General features: G+C 34.7%; 1 protein-coding gene and 1 pseudogene across 1 annotated transcript; both read right to left on the minus strand.

Annotated features, from left to right (window-relative positions):
* Positions 1 to 884: 884 nt before the first annotated feature.
* On the minus strand, positions 885 to 11,210 carry LOC117926105 (annotated as a pseudogene).
* Positions 11,211 to 14,539: 3,329 nt separating this feature from the next.
* On the minus strand, positions 14,540 to 17,295 carry LOC117926374 (G-type lectin S-receptor-like serine/threonine-protein kinase SD2-5). Its single transcript, XM_034845464.1, has one exon. The coding sequence runs from the start codon at positions 17,228 to 17,230 to the stop codon at positions 14,696 to 14,698; it is 2,535 nt and encodes an 844-aa protein (XP_034701355.1). The 5' UTR covers positions 17,231 to 17,295; the 3' UTR covers positions 14,540 to 14,695.
* Between the last annotated feature and the right edge of the window lie 601 nt (positions 17,296 to 17,896).

The raw sequence follows: 17,896 nt of genomic DNA on the forward strand, positions 1-17,896 counted from the left end.
AAGTTCCAAACAACACGGTGGAATTTAAAGGTCAAGTCAAGCTACAATAGTGATATAAAGCATGAAGGATTTTTGTTGAGAACAAATCATAAATTTGAAATTTTGTCTCTCTTCCAAATAACATAGTTTAATTTTAAGGTCAAGTAAAGTTACAATAATGCTACAAAGGATAAAGGGTTTAAAATTTTGCCCCTCTCTCTCTCAGGAAAATATGAATGTTGATCTATTAAGAGCTTGTTTGGAGTGATTTTAGATTTATTTTTTAAAAATTCAAAATTTTTTTTTTGAGTATTAAAAATATTATATATGATAGATATTTGAATTTCCTTTCTATGTGACATAAGAGAAATAGCTATTACCTTATATTTTAGTCATATTAATATAAAGAAAATGTAATAATAATATTAAGATATTTTATTTAATATATTTTATAAATATTGTGATTTCGTATTTCTTCTTCCTCTCACCCGGCTGTTTGATTCAAGCCAAAACATTTTGTTAGTCTTCTTTTGCGTGGATTTAGGGTTTTAATATTATTGTTTTCATCTAGTCATGAAAGGCCATATCCAAATGAGTCAAAATTGCGATCATGATGTTAATTCATCATTTTGATTTATTTATTTTTCCACTCCTTGGAACAGTTGGTCAAGACATTGAATGAAGCAGGGGGAGAGGGAGTAATGACGGCCTTGGAGAATGCGGACAATGTGCTTCTGCCACTCGTCTTTGCAGACGTTGTTTACTTTGACTAAAGCCAGTTGAATTCAAAAGGAAGAAGGTGAAAATGAAAATTTCAAATTTTCAGCTACAACCAAATAAAGACTAAATAAAATTTCATAAAAGCATCACACTTTCATTAGAGTTACGGCTAGGTAGGTTGACGTTTACCTAGGTCCTGATAAAGCTGATGGCATAATTGGAGTAGCAGCAAGGAATGGCAACTGGGCGGAAAGCGACTTCGTCCGAGGAATGGAAGGGGTAGCAGTAAGGGGATAAGCGATAAAGCATTGATGAGCTAAAGTACATCTTTTGATGTAAGTCGATTATCTCCTAAGAGAAGATCTTAGATGCATTTGAAGAAGTGAACGAAACGAGCGAGTGAAGCGTAGCGTAGCGCGTATAGAGCGTAATACTGGAAGCGAGTCAATAATACTAATGCCTTATAAGAACAATTATCGTAGGATGCGCCATTCCCTTACTTTATCGTGCCAGCCTTGCCAAATGCATAAAACGGGTCGCACAACTCAATCCCGTCCTATTTATTAAAAATAATTTTTATCTTCATTCCATTTAAAAAATTAAACGGGACGGAGCAAGGTTTGGTATGAGATATTCTCATACCCGTCCCGCCTCATTTAACTTTTTTTTTCTTACTTTTTTTAAAAAAATTTTTTTTAATTTTTAATTACATTAAAATAAATATATTTTATAAATAATAAAATTATTATATTTTTATAAATTATTTTATTATTATCTATACATTAAAAATAGTAAAATAAAATTTTAAAATTAATTTTAAAATTAATTTTATATTTAATCAGGGTAGGACGGGATGGAATGGAGTAATATCTGAACCTGCCCCAGGTTTAAAAAAAAGTCTCATACCTTTCCTAAACCTGTTTATTAAAATTAAACCCCGTCCCATTAGGGGTAGGGCGGGACGGGTACCCAAAAAAACTTGCCCCATTGCCATCCCTAGCAACAGCAGCTGTTATATTTATATAAATATATATATATATTGTTGGTTAAAAATAAAGTGTAAGAAGAGTTACACTTTTAAAAAATAACTTTTGAAAATAAAGTGTAAGAAGGGTTACACTTTTAATGTGTGAATAAACACATGATTAAGTTTTGGAATGTTACAAAACTTAAGAGGTATTTACACATATGATTAAGTTTTGAAATGTTACCAAACTTGAAAGGTTAAGGAAGACAACGAGTCTTCTCATCTTTGTAACTTTATAAAACTTAAGAGGTTAAGTGTAAGAAAGTTATACATTTGAGATTAAATCATGTTTAATGTGTGAATTAAACATATGATTTAATTTTTTTTTAATGTTACAAAGATGAAGAAATTGAGGAAGACAATGGGTTTTTTCTCATCCTTGTAACCATTTTTCAACCCTAAGAGTGCTTTATATGATTTTTCTTCTTTTTGAAATCTTATGCAGAAAAGTGAAAATGCTTGATCAATCCCAAGACTATTTTCATTAGTTTCCTAAAGATTTCTAGAAGTGGGAGGAAATAGAGTCTTTGGACAAAGTTCCAAAAACTTGTTTGAGCATTTCTTGTGTTCTTCTTCTTCTTGTTCTTATTTTGTAACTTTGAGAGTTTTATTGTATCAAAGTGAGTGTTTGAGAGTGTTTCTTTTCTCCATTGTATCCATTTTTTTTTTCTAACAATCAAAGACTCTATGTTTCAATGGAAGGAGAGACTATCAAGATTATGAACCAAGACCTTGTAAGGTTGGATCGTTTTGATGGTTCCAACTTCACTAGGTGGCAAGACAAGCATATGAGTTATGGAAAGGAAGGAAGCCTAATATAGGTTACTTCAAAGTGTGGGGTGTCTTGCTTATTGCAAGAAAACGGATCCAAATAAAACAAAATTGGGTCCAAGAGCCATTAAGTGTGCATTTGTAGGCTATGCCTCAAATAGCAAAGCTTATAGGCTATTAGACTTGGAGTCTAATGTGATAATTGAATCAAGAGAGGTAGAGTTCTTTGAGAATTTGTTGAGTGATAGCAATTCTCAAGTACCTACTAGTGTTGGAGAGTCTTAAGAGGAGACACCTTCAAAGGTTGTTGAGCAACCCATTGTGCCTCGGAAAAGCCAAAGAGCTAGAAAAGAGAAAGTGTTGGGATCGGATGAGATTGACTCTCAAAGAATTTCCTTTTACTTAGTAGAAGGAAATAGAGAAGATATTATAAGAAAAATTCCTATAGTACTTCAAATAGAGGAGGATCCCAAAACATACAAAGAAGCTATGGCTTCTAGAGATGTTGCTTTTTGGAAAGAGGCTATCAATGATGAAATGGATTCAATTATGTCCAACCAAACATGGGAATTGGTAGACCTTCCACCAGGATCTAAACCAATAGGGTGCAAGTGGGTATTTCGAAGGAAATATCACACCAATGGCATGATTCAAACCTTTAAGGCTAGATTAGTAGCTAAGGGGTTTAAACAAAGAGAAGGTATTGATTATTTTGATACCTATGCGCCGGTGGCTAGAACAACATCGATTAGGATATTGTTTGCTTTGGCATCAATTCATAATCTATTTGTTCATCAAATGGATGTCAAAACGGCATTCTTGAATGGGGATCTCAATGAGGAGGTCTACATGGAACAACCGGAAGGTTTTATTCTACTGGGGAATGAAAACAAAGTGTGTAAGCTTGTCAATTATATGTGAATGACATGTTAATCTTGAGTGATGACATGAAAGGAATAATAGAAACGAAAAGGTTTCTATCCTCAACCTTCAAGATGAAAGATCTTGGAGAAGTTGATACTATATTGGGTATCAAGGTGAAAAGAAATAGTGGGGGCTATGCTTTGAACCAAACCCACTATATTGAGAAAGTAGTTAGCAAATTTAGTCATCTCAAGATTAAAGATGCTAATACTCTATTTGATTCAAGTATAAAACTTGAAAAGAATGATGGTAGATCGGTGGCTCAACTTGAGTATGCAAGTGCAATTGGAAGTCTTATGTATGCTGTTCAGTGTACTAGGGCTGACATTTCATTTGCAGTTAGTAAACTAAGTAGGTTTGTTAGCAATCCAAGCGTGGAACATTGGAAAGCTATTGGTAGAGTTCTTGGTTACCTAAAGAATACCAAAGAACTAAGCCTCCAATATTCAAAGTTTCCTGCTATAATTGAAGGGTATTCAGATGCAAGTGGATATCGAGTGTGGGAGATAATTTATCTACCATAGGTTGGGTGTTTACACTTGGTGGTGGGGCTGTCTCTTGGGGATCTAAGAAACAAACTTGTATATCACACTCAACCATGGAGGCAGAGTTTATAACTCTAGCTGCAACTGGAAAAGAAGCTGAGTGGCTTAGGGATCTCATGATGGACATTCCTTTTACTGCAAATAATGTGTCAACAGTGTCGATACATTGTGACAGTCAAGCCACTCTAGCTCGTGCGTACAATGGAGTGTACAATGGGAAGTCTAGACATATAAGCATTAGACATGAGTATGTGAGACAATTAATTCAAAATGGAATCATTTCAATCTCATTTGTGAGGTCAAGTGGAAACTTGGCGGATCCTTTTACTAAACCTCTTACAAGAGATTTAGTAAGGATAACATCTAGAGGGATGTGACTAAAACTCCTTAAATAAAATTCACCAATGATGGTAACCCAACTTAATACTAATAAATGACTAGTTTTAAGTTCAATAGGTAAAAACAAGTCATTGATAAGTGGGTTGTGGCAGCATTAGAACATGTGAGTTCCATCTGTGATGATTAATGCTGGTTGTTACCGTTGGAGGGTTAAGCTTAAAGCTTTTAATGAAATTCAGTCTATGTGTGACAAGCATCTTAAAGGTAACAAGGATGCTGGAAGAATTTCACCTATGTGAACTTAGGGGTGGTGCCGCCTCTCATGAGAGTTGGAGTTCTTTCAAGAAAGTTCATGAATGGATTGAGCACATGGCCATAAAAGTGCTAAGCAAGAAAATAATGGGCACTCGTGTGGTTAGTGGAAGTGTGTGTGTTGTTACCGGTTTCGTTACAAGGAATAACTGGTTCAATGCTACAAGCAACCTGGGATTTCAACGGAGCTTTGTGACAATTATACTAAGGTAAAATTCAAATCGAAAGATATTTTATTTTATGCATTTTCACTGTTGAGGTTATAAGGGTTGATGTTTATTTTTAACCAAGTGGTGGATTGTTATATTTATATATATATATATATATATATATATATATATATATATATATATATATATATATATATATATATATATATTGTTGGTTAAAAATAAAGTGTAAGAAGAGTTACACTTTTAAAAAATAACTTTTGAAAATAAAGTGTAAGAAAGATTACACTTTTAATGTGTGAATAAACACATGATTAAGTTTTGGAATGTTACAAAACTTAAGAGGTATTTATACATATGATTAAGTTTTGAAATGTTACCAAACTTGAAAGGTTAAGGAAGACAATGAGTCTTCTCATCTTTGTAACTTTATAAAACTTAAGAGGTTAAGTGTAAGAGAGTTACACATTTGAGATTAAATCATGTTTAATGTGTGAATTAAACATATGATTTAATTTTTTTTTAATGTTACAAAGATGAAGAGATTGAGGAAGACAATGGGTTTTTTCTCATCCTTGTAACCATTTTTCAACCCTAAGAGTGCTTTATATGACTTTTCTTCTTTTTGAAATCTTATGCAGAAAAGTGAAAATGCTTGATCAATCCTAAGACTATTTCCATTAGTTCCCTAAAGATTTCTAGAAGTGGGAAGAAATAGAATCTTTGGACAAAGTTCCAAAAACTTGTTTGAGCCTTTCTTGTGTTCTTCTTCTTCTTGTTCTTATTTTGTAACTTTGAGAGTTTTATTGTATCAAAGTAAGTGTTTGAGAGTGTTTCTTTTCTCCATTGTATCCATATTTTTCTAACAGCAGCAACCTTGTGAGCAATGCCCCTAGGTAATGGTGAATGCGAAAAATTGTAATCCAGGTCATCTTCAACATCAACCAAACCCTCCAAGACCTTCACCACCACGGACATGGAAGGCCTCCTGGCATAATCATTTTGTAGGCACCATGCAGCAACCTTCATCAGCCCCATAACTTCTGCTCCATGTCTCTGCATATCCTCACTGTTTTTATCAACCATATCCAACACTTGTCCTTCATTTGCCTTCCTTCTGAAAATACCGAGTAAATGCATATCTTCTTCAGGTTGAGATCGGTCTACATTTCTTCGCCCACACAGAATTTCTAACAACACAACGCCAAAGCTGTAGACGTCCACTTTTTCTGTGATAACTGAGCTCAACCATTCGGGAGCCAAGTAACCCGGGGTCCCCCTAATTGTTGTTACAACTTGGCTTTGGTCCTTGTCAATCAGTTTTGACAGTCCGAAATCGGAAATTTTTGCATTATAGTGTTCATCCAAAAGGATGTTTTGGGGTTTGATATCCAAGTGAAATATCTTCTGCCTGCATTCTTCATGGAGATAGGCTAGTCCCTTCGCTATGTCAAGGATGATCTTTCTTCTGGATTCCCAACCAAGAGAAAGATGTTGATTTTTGTGGAAGATCCATTTATCCAAGGACCCATTACACATGTACTCATAGACTAAGAGCCTATGTGATTTTTCAGCGCAAAATCCAATCAGTCTTACCAAATTGACATGATGAATGCTGCCTATCGTCTCAACTTCAGCTGAGAATGATTTCTTTACTTGAGCTAAACCTTCAAGATGCTTCACTGCAACTTTGACACCATTGCTCAAAGTGCCTTCATAGACTGACCCGAATCCTCCTTCCCCAAGCTTGCAACTAAAGTTTCGTGTTGTAGCTTTCAAGTCTTGGAAGGAGAATCTAGTGGGCATTCCTGATACCTGATCTAGGTAATCCTCCTCAACTTCAATAGAATCCTTTTTCTTTCTGAAAAGAAAGAAGCAAGGGGTAATAAAAATAAAGACACCAAAGAAAGCTGCAAGACTTGATACGACTATAACTCTAGCATGCCCTTTTTTCTTCTGAATTATTTTTCCAACGGGCTCTCTTATCCTTTCAATAGGAGAAATCGCCACTTTAAGGAACGTGGATGAGTTAATATCACCCCGATCAGTGGTCATCAATGAAAAGACCTCAGATAGAAAGCAGCAATCCCCATATAAAGGATCGTCTGTATATTTAAAAACAGCAGCTTTGCATGAACAGTTGTTCAAACAGGCCTGCTTGCAATTTTCTACATTTGTACTGCTAATGTCAGAACTGAAGGCAAAGTAACCTACGTGTTGAAGCTCAAGAAGATGATGATATTGAGAAGAGCCGCAAGCAATGGGTTTAGTTGCATAGCATCCATGACTGGGTAGCCTGTCATCTACTGGCCTGAAATATTTTGTTCCATGAGGAGATGGTGGGGGACAGCTACACTGTCTTTCTGAACAAATACCATATTTCCCGCACACCAGCGGGTATTGACAGTCATCTACATTACTTAGATCATCTGGAAATGATGACCACCCAGTCAGAAGATCAGTCACCTCCTCCCAGTCAGATTGTTTCCACCCGTAGGCTCTCAAATGACCATCCGGCCCCAGTTTGATGAACTGAGCAGACAAGTTTGTAGGAATGGAAATCCTTGAATCTGGATGGTTTGGTTCAGCACCATGTATGAACACATCGAGGTTTTCATTCCTGAGTAAGATATAATTTTGTTTTGTTTTACCTTTTGTGTTTGTATCCGAGCCCTCAAGACGATAATAGAATTGAGGAGGATTGGACTCTACATAAGCTACCAGAGCTTGATTCGTAACCGAAAGTGATTACAGACCTTCAGTCCAGTTATCTGCGGCTAAGCTGGCTGTAAGCTTCTTCCCTGAAACCATCGTTTGGCCGTGAAGTAAAGCATCAGTGGGGTGGTAAAAGATTGCCAAACAGTAGCATTGTTTGCATCAAAGAGGACAACATTTCCGGCTTCCGTCAATTTTAAGCCTGAAACACTCTTTCCTGTTGTGTTTGTGGACCAAACAAATTTGCCATCAGCATCCTTCAAGATCAAGTCTCCTCCTCCAGTTAGCTGTAAAGTAGCATTTACCCGGACAGGAGTGTTCCGATTAGCAGACCACACTAGTCTTGGATGCCCTATAGAAGAGGAATGAGATGCGAGGTGGTAGATGACAACAGCCAAGAGGCATTCTTCTCTTGAATTGCGGCAGTAGAATCCAAAGCAGAATCCTACACCCTTACTTTTGTTGCCAAGAATGGGCTGCACAGTGACTGCCTCATCCGAGTAATATATAATTTCTTGATTAACGTTAATCCATGAACTGGAAAGACGTGCAATATTAGGATAATCGTCCGAATCTTGGGTAGCGCCACGAAAAAGAGAGATGAATGCGAGGAGGCTAGGGAAAGAGCAGCAACAACACAAGACTCCAGTCAATGGCAGGCCATTGCTTTTCCTGATAATTAAGAAGCTGGATTTTAGATTTCTACCCACACAACATTGAAGGAAAGCAACAGGGAAATAAAAAAAATGGATGAACTACTTCGAAATATATAACATAGTGGAAATTTTAAGGTCAAGTCAAAGCTTCAATAATCTACAAAGGATTAAAAAAATATGTTTGATTATATATTTAGTTATGTACGTACAAATTATTATAAGAAACTTCTGTTAAGTACAAAAGTTTTTCTTGGACACATTTTTTTAGTCTTCTTTTGCGTCGATTAGTTATTTTCCCTAGTCACAATTTTTTATTTTGTCAACCCACGAAATGTCATACCATGGATGAGTATGGTTCTCGTGGATCCATATATATATATATATGGGTTATGTACCATATCCACAATCTTGCTTTGGTACCGAAATATCATCTTTGGTACCATACCCACAATCTTAAACCAATGGCAATATGGCACACATTAATGCAAAAAAAAAAAAAAAAGCGTTACTCTATGGGTCAACCTATACCAAGAAAAGAATCCAATGCAACACAAAAAAATTAAATCTTTACAACATCCAATTATATAATTTAAGGAATTATTTTATATATTGAATAATTTGTAAAAATAAAAATCATTTGAAAGGAAAATTACAATTTATTTATTTTTGATATAGAGTGATAAACCCAAGAGGTAACGAAAAAAATTTAAAATAAACCAAATATTCTAAAAAAAATAATTTGGTTATATAATTAATAAATTAAGAAAAAGTAAATATATTTTATTTTAATTTCAAATTATTTATTGAAAAAATTGGATGAATATTTAAAGTGTGAAAAACAATATAATTGGTTTATGAAATGTAAAAAAATTGAATAATTTCAATGAACAGTAAGTGAAATTAGATTTTTTTTTTAAAGGAGAAAAATAGAAATAAATATACATTATTTTCATGTTAACATGCAAATTATTTTATATATATTAACAATTTTTTTTTTCTCTGGTCCTCATACTCTCGATTGTAGGCATCACAAGGTTGACATTAAATAGGTGGTTGGATGGTTGGCGAAGGCATTAATGGGATGGGTATTCTAGTCACTCTGTGGGGTATTGAGGTTGAGTTAGTTGATTGGAATTGGTTTACTTTCTCAACCGTTTCTTTATATTGACCATATTCAATAACTGCCATACAAATTATTGGTGTCGGCTAAGATAATAAGGTATTTTGATAATTATTATCAAAAATAATTTTGAAAAATAGTATCCATCAAGGTATAAATTATTGGTGTCGGCTATAAGGTATCTTTGATAATCATAGCAGCCATGAGGTAGGTGTGGGACTTTGCATCTATCAAGGTATAAATCCATTTCTGTATTAGATACATGAAGGGCTATTCGGACAATGTCCTTATTCATAATTTAGGTGGTCAAAGAAACGGTATGTCTACTTTGTTCCATATTACAACAAAGACGACAAGTTTCATTGCATAAAATTTCCACCTAGTAACAAATTCTAGACTTGTCTAAAGTAAGTTAAAATTTTTATGATTCTAGGATACTATTGTTGGTTCAAACGTAATATTAAGAGCATTATATTTTACTATTTAAACTAGAGTTATGACAATTGAATATTCGTAATAATATATGAGTGTCTCATATATTTGTTTTAAAAAAGTTGTATAGCCTATTAGTTATTATTCTAACCCAAAACAAATCAATTAAACCTAATTGTGTGGATTGGGAGAGAAGTATATATATATAGTTTTCACTACAAAGCAACTCAAATGGGTTAGTCTTGATGTAGCACCTGGGCCAACTTCATGACCTCCTCCCTTAGAGGAAAATGATGCATATCAAAAGTGGAAGAAGGATGATGAGATGGCAAAGTGTAATACCTTGAGGTCACTCAAAAGTATGTTGCAACAACAACACTAGTCCTATGCCACTGCATTTGACATCCTTTACAACTTGCATGAGATTTTGAAGGACAAGGAACAAGTTAATTGATAGGCCACCTTGAAAACCATCATAGATTAAAAAATCGGATTTTATCGATGATATTTTACCGATATATCGAATATCAGGCGAGCTCAAAACGAAATTCAAAACCAATTATTGATCGAGAGGAATATCGGCAAAATCGGCGATATATCGACAAAACGTCGATTTAATAGAAATATCGATTGTGTTGATCAATATGCAAGTATTTTAATTTTTAATAAAATTAATATAAATGACTATATACAATTTTTTTTTTAATGAAAATATACTTTATTTTTTATTTTATGTAAATAAAAAATTTAATAAAGCAAAATATTGGAACTACAAACAAGTTTTGCCTTTTTTAATTAAAATTACTTGATTGTCAAGTGTCAAAGTTTAATTTATTTAAAAAAAAGAATAATAAAAATGATAAATCTTATAATTTGTCATGTCAAAGTTAAAAGAAAAAAAAAAAGAAAAACTCACTTGGGTGGACAATTTTGAAATATTGATGATTTTCAAGGTTATATTCCTAAACTTTCTAAATTTTTTCTTTTTTTAATGGCACGGGTAATCATGATTCTCCCAAAAAGGAAATGGAATAAAAAATTTTCTGCATTGATTACGAATTCTGACTATGTCACTATGCAGCAGAATACATTCCAAGAAGATGTATAAAAAATCATTATAGTTGGAGATTATAGCATTTACCCGGACAGGAGTGTTCCGATTGGCAGACCACACTAGTCTTGGGTGCCCTATAGAAGAGGAATGAGATGCGAGGTGGTAGATGACAACAGCCAAGAGGCATTCATCTCTTGAATAGCGGCAGTAGAATCCAAAGCAGAATCCTACACCCTTACTTTTGTTGCCAAGAATGGGCTGCACAGTGACTGCCTCATCCGAGTAATATATAATTTCTTGATTAACGTTAATCCATGAACTGGAAAGACGTGCAATATTAGGATAATCATCCGAATCTTGGGTAGCGCCACGAAAAAGAGAGATGAATGCGAGGAGGCTAGGGAAAGAGCAGCAACAACACAAGACTCCAGTCCATGGCAGGCCATTGCTTTTCCTGATAATTAAGAAGCTGGATTTTAGATTTCTACCCACACAACATTGAAGGAAAGCAACAGGGAAATCAAGAAAATGGATGAACTACTTCGAAATATATAACATAGTGGAAATTTTAAGGTCAAGTCAAAGCTTCAATAATCTACAAAGGATTAAAAAAATATGTTTGATTATATATTTAGTTATGTACGTACAAATTATTATAAGAAACTTCTGTTAAGTACAAAAGTTTTTCTTGGACACATTTTTTTAGTCTTCTTTTGCGTCGATTAGTTATTTTCCCTAGTCACAATTTTTTATTTTGTCAACCCACGAAATGTCATACCATGGATGAGTATGGTTCTCGTGGATCCATATATATATATATATACCATATCCACAATCTTGCTTTGGTACCGAAATATCATCTTTGGCACCATACCCACAATCTTAAACCAATGGCAATATGGCACACGTTCCTATACCAAGAAAAGAATCCAATGCAACACAAAAAAATTAAATCTTTACAACATCCAATTATATAATTTAAGGAATTATTTTATATATTGAATAATTTGTAAAAATAAAAATCATTTGAAAGGAAAATTACAATTTATTTATTTTTGTAATATAGAGTGATAAACCCAAGAGGTAACGAAAAAAATTTAAAATAAACCAAATATTCTAAAAAAAAATAATTTGGTTATATAATTAATAAATTAAGAAAAAGTAAATATATTTTATTTTAATTTCAAATTATTTGTTGAAAAAATTGGATGAATATTTAAAGTGTGAAAAACAATATAATTGGTTTATGAAATGCAAAAAAATTGAATAATTTCAATGAACAGTAAGTGAAATTAGATTTTTTTTTTTAAAGGAGAAAAATAGAAATAAATATACATTATTTTCATGTTAACATGCAAATTATTTTATATATATTAACAATTTTTTTTTCTCTGGTCCTCATACTCTCGATTGTAGGCATCACAAGGTTGACATTAAATAGGTGGTTGGATGGTTGGCGAAGGCATTAATGGGATGGGTATTCTAGTCACTCTGTGGGGTATTGAGGTTGAGTTAGTTGATTGGAATTGGTTTACTTTCTCAACCGTTTCTTTATATTGACCATATTCAATAACTGCCATACAAATTATTGGTGTCGGCTAAGATAATAAGGTATTTTGATAATTGTTATCAAAAATAATTTTGAAAAATAGTATCCATCAAGGTATAAATTATTGGTGTCGGCTATAAGGTATCTTTGATAATCATAGCAGCCATGAGGTAGGTGTGGGACTTTGCATCTATCAAGGTATAAATCCATTTCTGTATTAGATACATGAAGGGCTATTCGGACAATGTCCTTATTCATAATTTAGGTGGTCAAAGAAATGACATGTCTACTTTGTTCCATATTACAACAAAGACGACAAGTTTGATTGCTTAAAATCTCCGCCTAATAACAAATTCTAGACTTGTCTAGAGTAAGCTAAAAATTTTATGATTCTAGGATACTATTGTTGGTTCAAACATAATATTAAGAGCATTATATTTTACTATTTATACTAGAGTTATGACAATTGAATATTCGTAATAATATATGAGTGTCTCATATATTTGTTTTAAAAAAGTTGTATAGCCTATTAGTTATTATTCTAACCCAAAACAAATCAATTAAATCTAATTGTGTGGATTGGGAGAGAAGTATATATATATAGTTTTCACTACAAAGCAACTCAAATGGGTTAGTCTTGATGTAGCACCTGAGCCAACTTCATGACCTCCTCCCTTAGAGGAAAATGATGCATATCAAAAGTGGAAGAAGGATGATGAGATGGCAAAGTGTAATACCTTGAGGTCACTCAAAAGTATGTTGCAACAACAACACTATGCCACTGCATTTGACATCCTTTACAACTTGCATGAGATTTTGAAGGACAAGGAACAAGTTAATTGATAGGCCACCTTGAAAACCATCATAGATTAAAAAATCGGATTTTATCAATGATATTTTGCCGATATATCGAATATCAGACGAGCTCAAAACGAAATTCAACACCAATTATTGATCGAGAGGAATATCGGCAAAATCGGCGATATATCGACAAAACATCGATTTAATAGAAATATCGATTGTGTTGATCAATATGAAAGTATTTTAATTTTTAATAAAATTAATATAAATGACTATATACAATTTTTTTTTTTTTGAAAAATATACTTTATTTTTTATTTTATGTAAATAAAAAATTTAATAAAGCAAAATATTGGAACTACAAACAAGTTTTGCCTTTTTTAATTAAAATTACTTGATTGTCAAGTGTCAAAGTTTAATTTATTTAAAAAAAAGAATAATAAAAATGATAAATCTTATAATTTGTCATGTCAAAGTTAAAAGAAAAAAAAAGAAAAACTCACTGGGTGGACAATTTTGAAATATTGATGGTTTTCAAGGTTATATTCCTAAACTTTAAATTTTTTTTTTTTTTTTTAATGGCACGGGTAATCATGATTCTCCCAATAAGGAAATGGAATAAAAAAATTTCTGCATTGATTACGAATTCTGACTATGTCACTCTGCAGCAGAATACATTCCAAGAAGATGTATAAAAAATCATTATAGTTGGAGATTACAGTTCATAAGTTTCTACTGTTCTAAAACCGATGGCTAGAAAAACCGGCTCCACTTCATGAAAATGAAATGAAAGGAAATACTCAACATGGTCTTTTCATACCAACAGGTCATAGTAAAGTATAATGTTGGCTGGCGTTGGTTTATAAAGCATGGAAGACTAAGAAAATGTAGAAAAGAGAATAATTCAAAACCGGTGTGCTCTGAAATAGCTTCTGGGATTACAATGGGGCCAGAAGGCTATCCAAGTGAAGGTTACCGGAAAGTCCCTAGGAGGGAAGGTCCTACGAGAGAACAGTTCTCACGTTAAAAAATTTGACTCAACTATCAAATGATATCATCAGTTCTTGATATCTCCACATTGTGAAACTCGCTTTAATTGTCAATGCAAAGTTGGTGCTGTATGAAGACTTGAATTGTCAATGGCGTAGCACTGTTGCTTTCGTTATACGTTCCTGTGCTTGCTGATGAGGCCCTAGTGTCGCTTCATCCGGCAGGTTCATTGTAGTTGGTCAAGACATTGAATGAAGTGGGGCCAAAGGGAGTAATGCCCTTCTCACTCGGCTTTGCAATGACCTTGTTTACTTTGACTCGTGGGACTTGGGTTCCACAATGCTTTATTGAATTTTTCTTGTTTTATTTTTTATTTTTTATTTTCTTGGGATTCACTTGGACAAAAATTATAGATAAAATAGAAATCGATTAAAATGATAAAATAATCAAGCCACAAAAGCTCATCGAATTCAAAAGGAAGAAGGTGAAAATGAAAATTTTTAAATTTTCAGTTACAACCAAATAAAGACTAAATAAAATTTCATAAAAGCATCACACTTTAATTAGAGTTACAGCCAGGTAGGTTGACGTTTACCTAGGTCCTGATAAAGCTGATGGCATAATTGGAGTAGCAGCAGCAGCAACCTCGTGAGCAATGCCCCTAGGTAATGGTGGATACGAAAAGTTGTAATCCAGGTCATCTTCAATATCAACCAAACCCTCCAAAGCCTTCACCACCACGGACATGGAAGGCCTCCTGGCATAATCATTTTGTAGGCACCATGCAGCAACCTTCATCAGCTCCATAACTTCTGCTCCATGTCTCTGCATATCCTCACTGTTTTTATCAACCATATCCAACACTTGTCCTTCATTTGCCTTCCTTCTGAAAATACCGAGTAAATGCAAATCTTCTTCAGGTTGAGATCGGTCTACATTTCTTCGCCCACACAGAATTTCTAACAACACAACGCCAAAGCTGTAGACGTCCACTTTTTCTGTGATAACTGAGCTCAACCATTCGGGAGCCAAGTAACCCGGGGTCCCCCTCATTGTTGTTACAACTTGGCTTTGGTCCTTGTCAATCAGTTTTGACAATCCGAAATCGGAAACTTTTGCATTCAAGTGTTCATCCAAAAGGATGTTTTGGGGTTTGATATCCAAGTGAAATATCTTCTGCCTGCATTCTTCATGGAGATAGGCTAGTCCCTTCGCTATGTCAAGGATGATCTTTCTTCTGGATTCCCAACCAAGAGAAAGATGTTGGTTTTTGTGGAAGATCCATTTATCCAAGGATCCATGGCACATGTGCTCATAGACTAAGAGCCTATGTGATTTTTCAGCGCAAAATCCAATCAGTCTTACCAAATTGACATGGTGAATGCTGCCTATCGTCTCAACTTCAGCTGAGAATGATTTCTTTACTTGAGCTAAACCTTCAAGATGCTTCACTGCAACTTTGACACCGTTGCTCAAAGTGCCTTCATAGACTGACCCGAATCCTCCTTCCCCAAGCTTGCAACTAAAGTTTCGTGTTGTAGCTTTCAAGTCTTGGAAGGAGAATCTAGTGGGCATTCCTGATACCTGATCTAGGTAATCCTCCTCAAATTCAATAGAATCCTTTTTCTTTCTGAAAAGAAAGAAGCAAGTGGTCATAAAAATAAAGACACCGAAGAAAGCTGCAAGACTTGATACGAGTATAACTCTAGCATGCCCTTTTTTCTTCTGAATATCAATAGGAGAAATCGCCACTTTAAGGAACGTGGATGAGTACTTAATATCACCCCGATCAGTGGTCATCAATGAAAAGACCTCAGATAGAAGGCAGCAATCCCCATGTAAAGGATCGTATGTATATTGAAAAAGAGCAGCTTTGCATGAACAGTTGTTCAAACAGGCCTGCTTGCAATTTTCTACATTTGTACTGCTAATGTCAGAACTGAAGGCAAAGTAGCCTACGTGTTGAAGCTCAAGAAGATGATGATATTGAGAAGAGCCGCAAGCAATGGGTTTAGTTGCAGAGCATCCATTACTGAGTAGGTTGTCATCTACTTGCCGGAAATAGGTTGTTCCATTAGGAGATGGTGGGGGACAGCTACACTGTCTTTCTGAGCAAATACCATATTTCCCGCACACCAGTGGGTATAGACAATCATCTACAACACTTGGATGAGTTGGAAATGATAACCATTCAGTTAGAAGATCAGCCGCCTCCCAGTCATAATCTTTCCACCCGTAGGCTCTCAAATGACCATCCGGCTCCAGTTTGATGAACTGTGCAGACAAGTTTGTAGGAATCAAAATCCTTGAATCTGGATAGTTTGGGTCAGCACCATGTATGAACCCGTCGAGGCTTTCATTCCCGAGTAAGATATAATTTTGTTTTGTTTTACCTTTTGTGTTTGTATCCGAGCCCTCAAGACGATAATAGATCTGAGGAGGATTGGACTCTACATAAGCTACCAGAGCTTCATTAGTAACGGAAAGTGATAACATACCTTCAGTCCAGTTATCTGTGGCTAAGCTGGCTGTAAGCTTCTTCCCTGAAACCATCTTTTGGCCCTGAAGTAGAACATCAGTGGGGTGGTCAAAAGACTGCCAAACCGTAGCATTGTTTGCGTCAAAGAGGACAACATCTCCGGCTTCAGTCAATTTTAAGCCTGAAACACTCTTTCCTGTTGTGTTTGTGGACCAAACAAATTTGCCATCAGCATCCTTCAAGATCAAGTCTCCTCCTCCAGTTAGCTGTAAAGTAGCATTTACCCGGACAGGATCGTTCCGATTAGCAGACCACACTAGTTCGCAACGATCAGCAAACCACACTAGTTCTGGAGAACATATAAGAGGGAGACTGCAGATGACAACAGCCAAGAGGCATTCGTCTCTTAAATAGCTGCAATAGAATCCAAAGCAGAACCCTGCACCTTCGCCTTCGATGCAAAGAATGCGCGGCACAGTGTCCATCCCAAACCGCTGGCCATCTTGTTCAAAGTTAGTCCATGAACTGGAGAGACCTGCAATATTAGGACAATAGTTCGAATCTTGGGTAGCACCACAAAAGAGAGAGATGAGGGCGAGGAAGGATAGAACAGCAACATAACAAGACTCCAATCGATGCCAGGCCATTGCTTTTCCTGATAATAAAGAAGCTGGATTTAGATTTCCACCCACACAACATTGAAGGAATGCCACAAGAGATTAAGAAAATGGACGAAGTTCCAAACAACACGGTGGAATTTAAAGGTCAAGTCAAGTTTAAAATTTTGCCCCTCTCCCTCTCAGGAAAATATGAATGTTGATCTATTAAGAGCTTGTTTGATGTGATTTTAGATTTAAAAAAAAAAAATTGGACTTTTTTTTTCTAGTATTAAAAATATTATATATGATAGATATTTGAATTTCCTTTCTATGTGACATAAGAGAAGTAGCTATTACCTAATATTTTAGTCACATTAATATAAAGAAAATGCAATAATAATATTATGATATTTTATTTAATATATTTTATAAAAATTATGATTTCGTATTTCTTCTTCCTCTCACCCGGCTGTTTGATTCAAGCCAAAGACATTTTGTTAGAGTCTTCTATTGCGTGGATTTAAGGTTAAATTGACTTTGTCACAATTATTTTCCCTAGTCAGAATTTATTTTTTATATTATTGTTTTCATCTAGTCATGAAAGGCCATATCATGGATGAATATGCTTGCCCTTTGATATTTTCATTTTCCATGGATGACTCAATTTTGGGTACTAGAAGTCTACAATGAACATTCCTGACAAGCAAATTTTAG

This window comes from Vitis riparia, chromosome 12 (genome assembly GCF_004353265.1).
Source record: "Vitis riparia cultivar Riparia Gloire de Montpellier isolate 1030 chromosome 12, EGFV_Vit.rip_1.0, whole genome shotgun sequence".
NCBI lineage: Eukaryota > Viridiplantae > Streptophyta > Magnoliopsida > Vitales > Vitaceae > Vitis > Vitis riparia.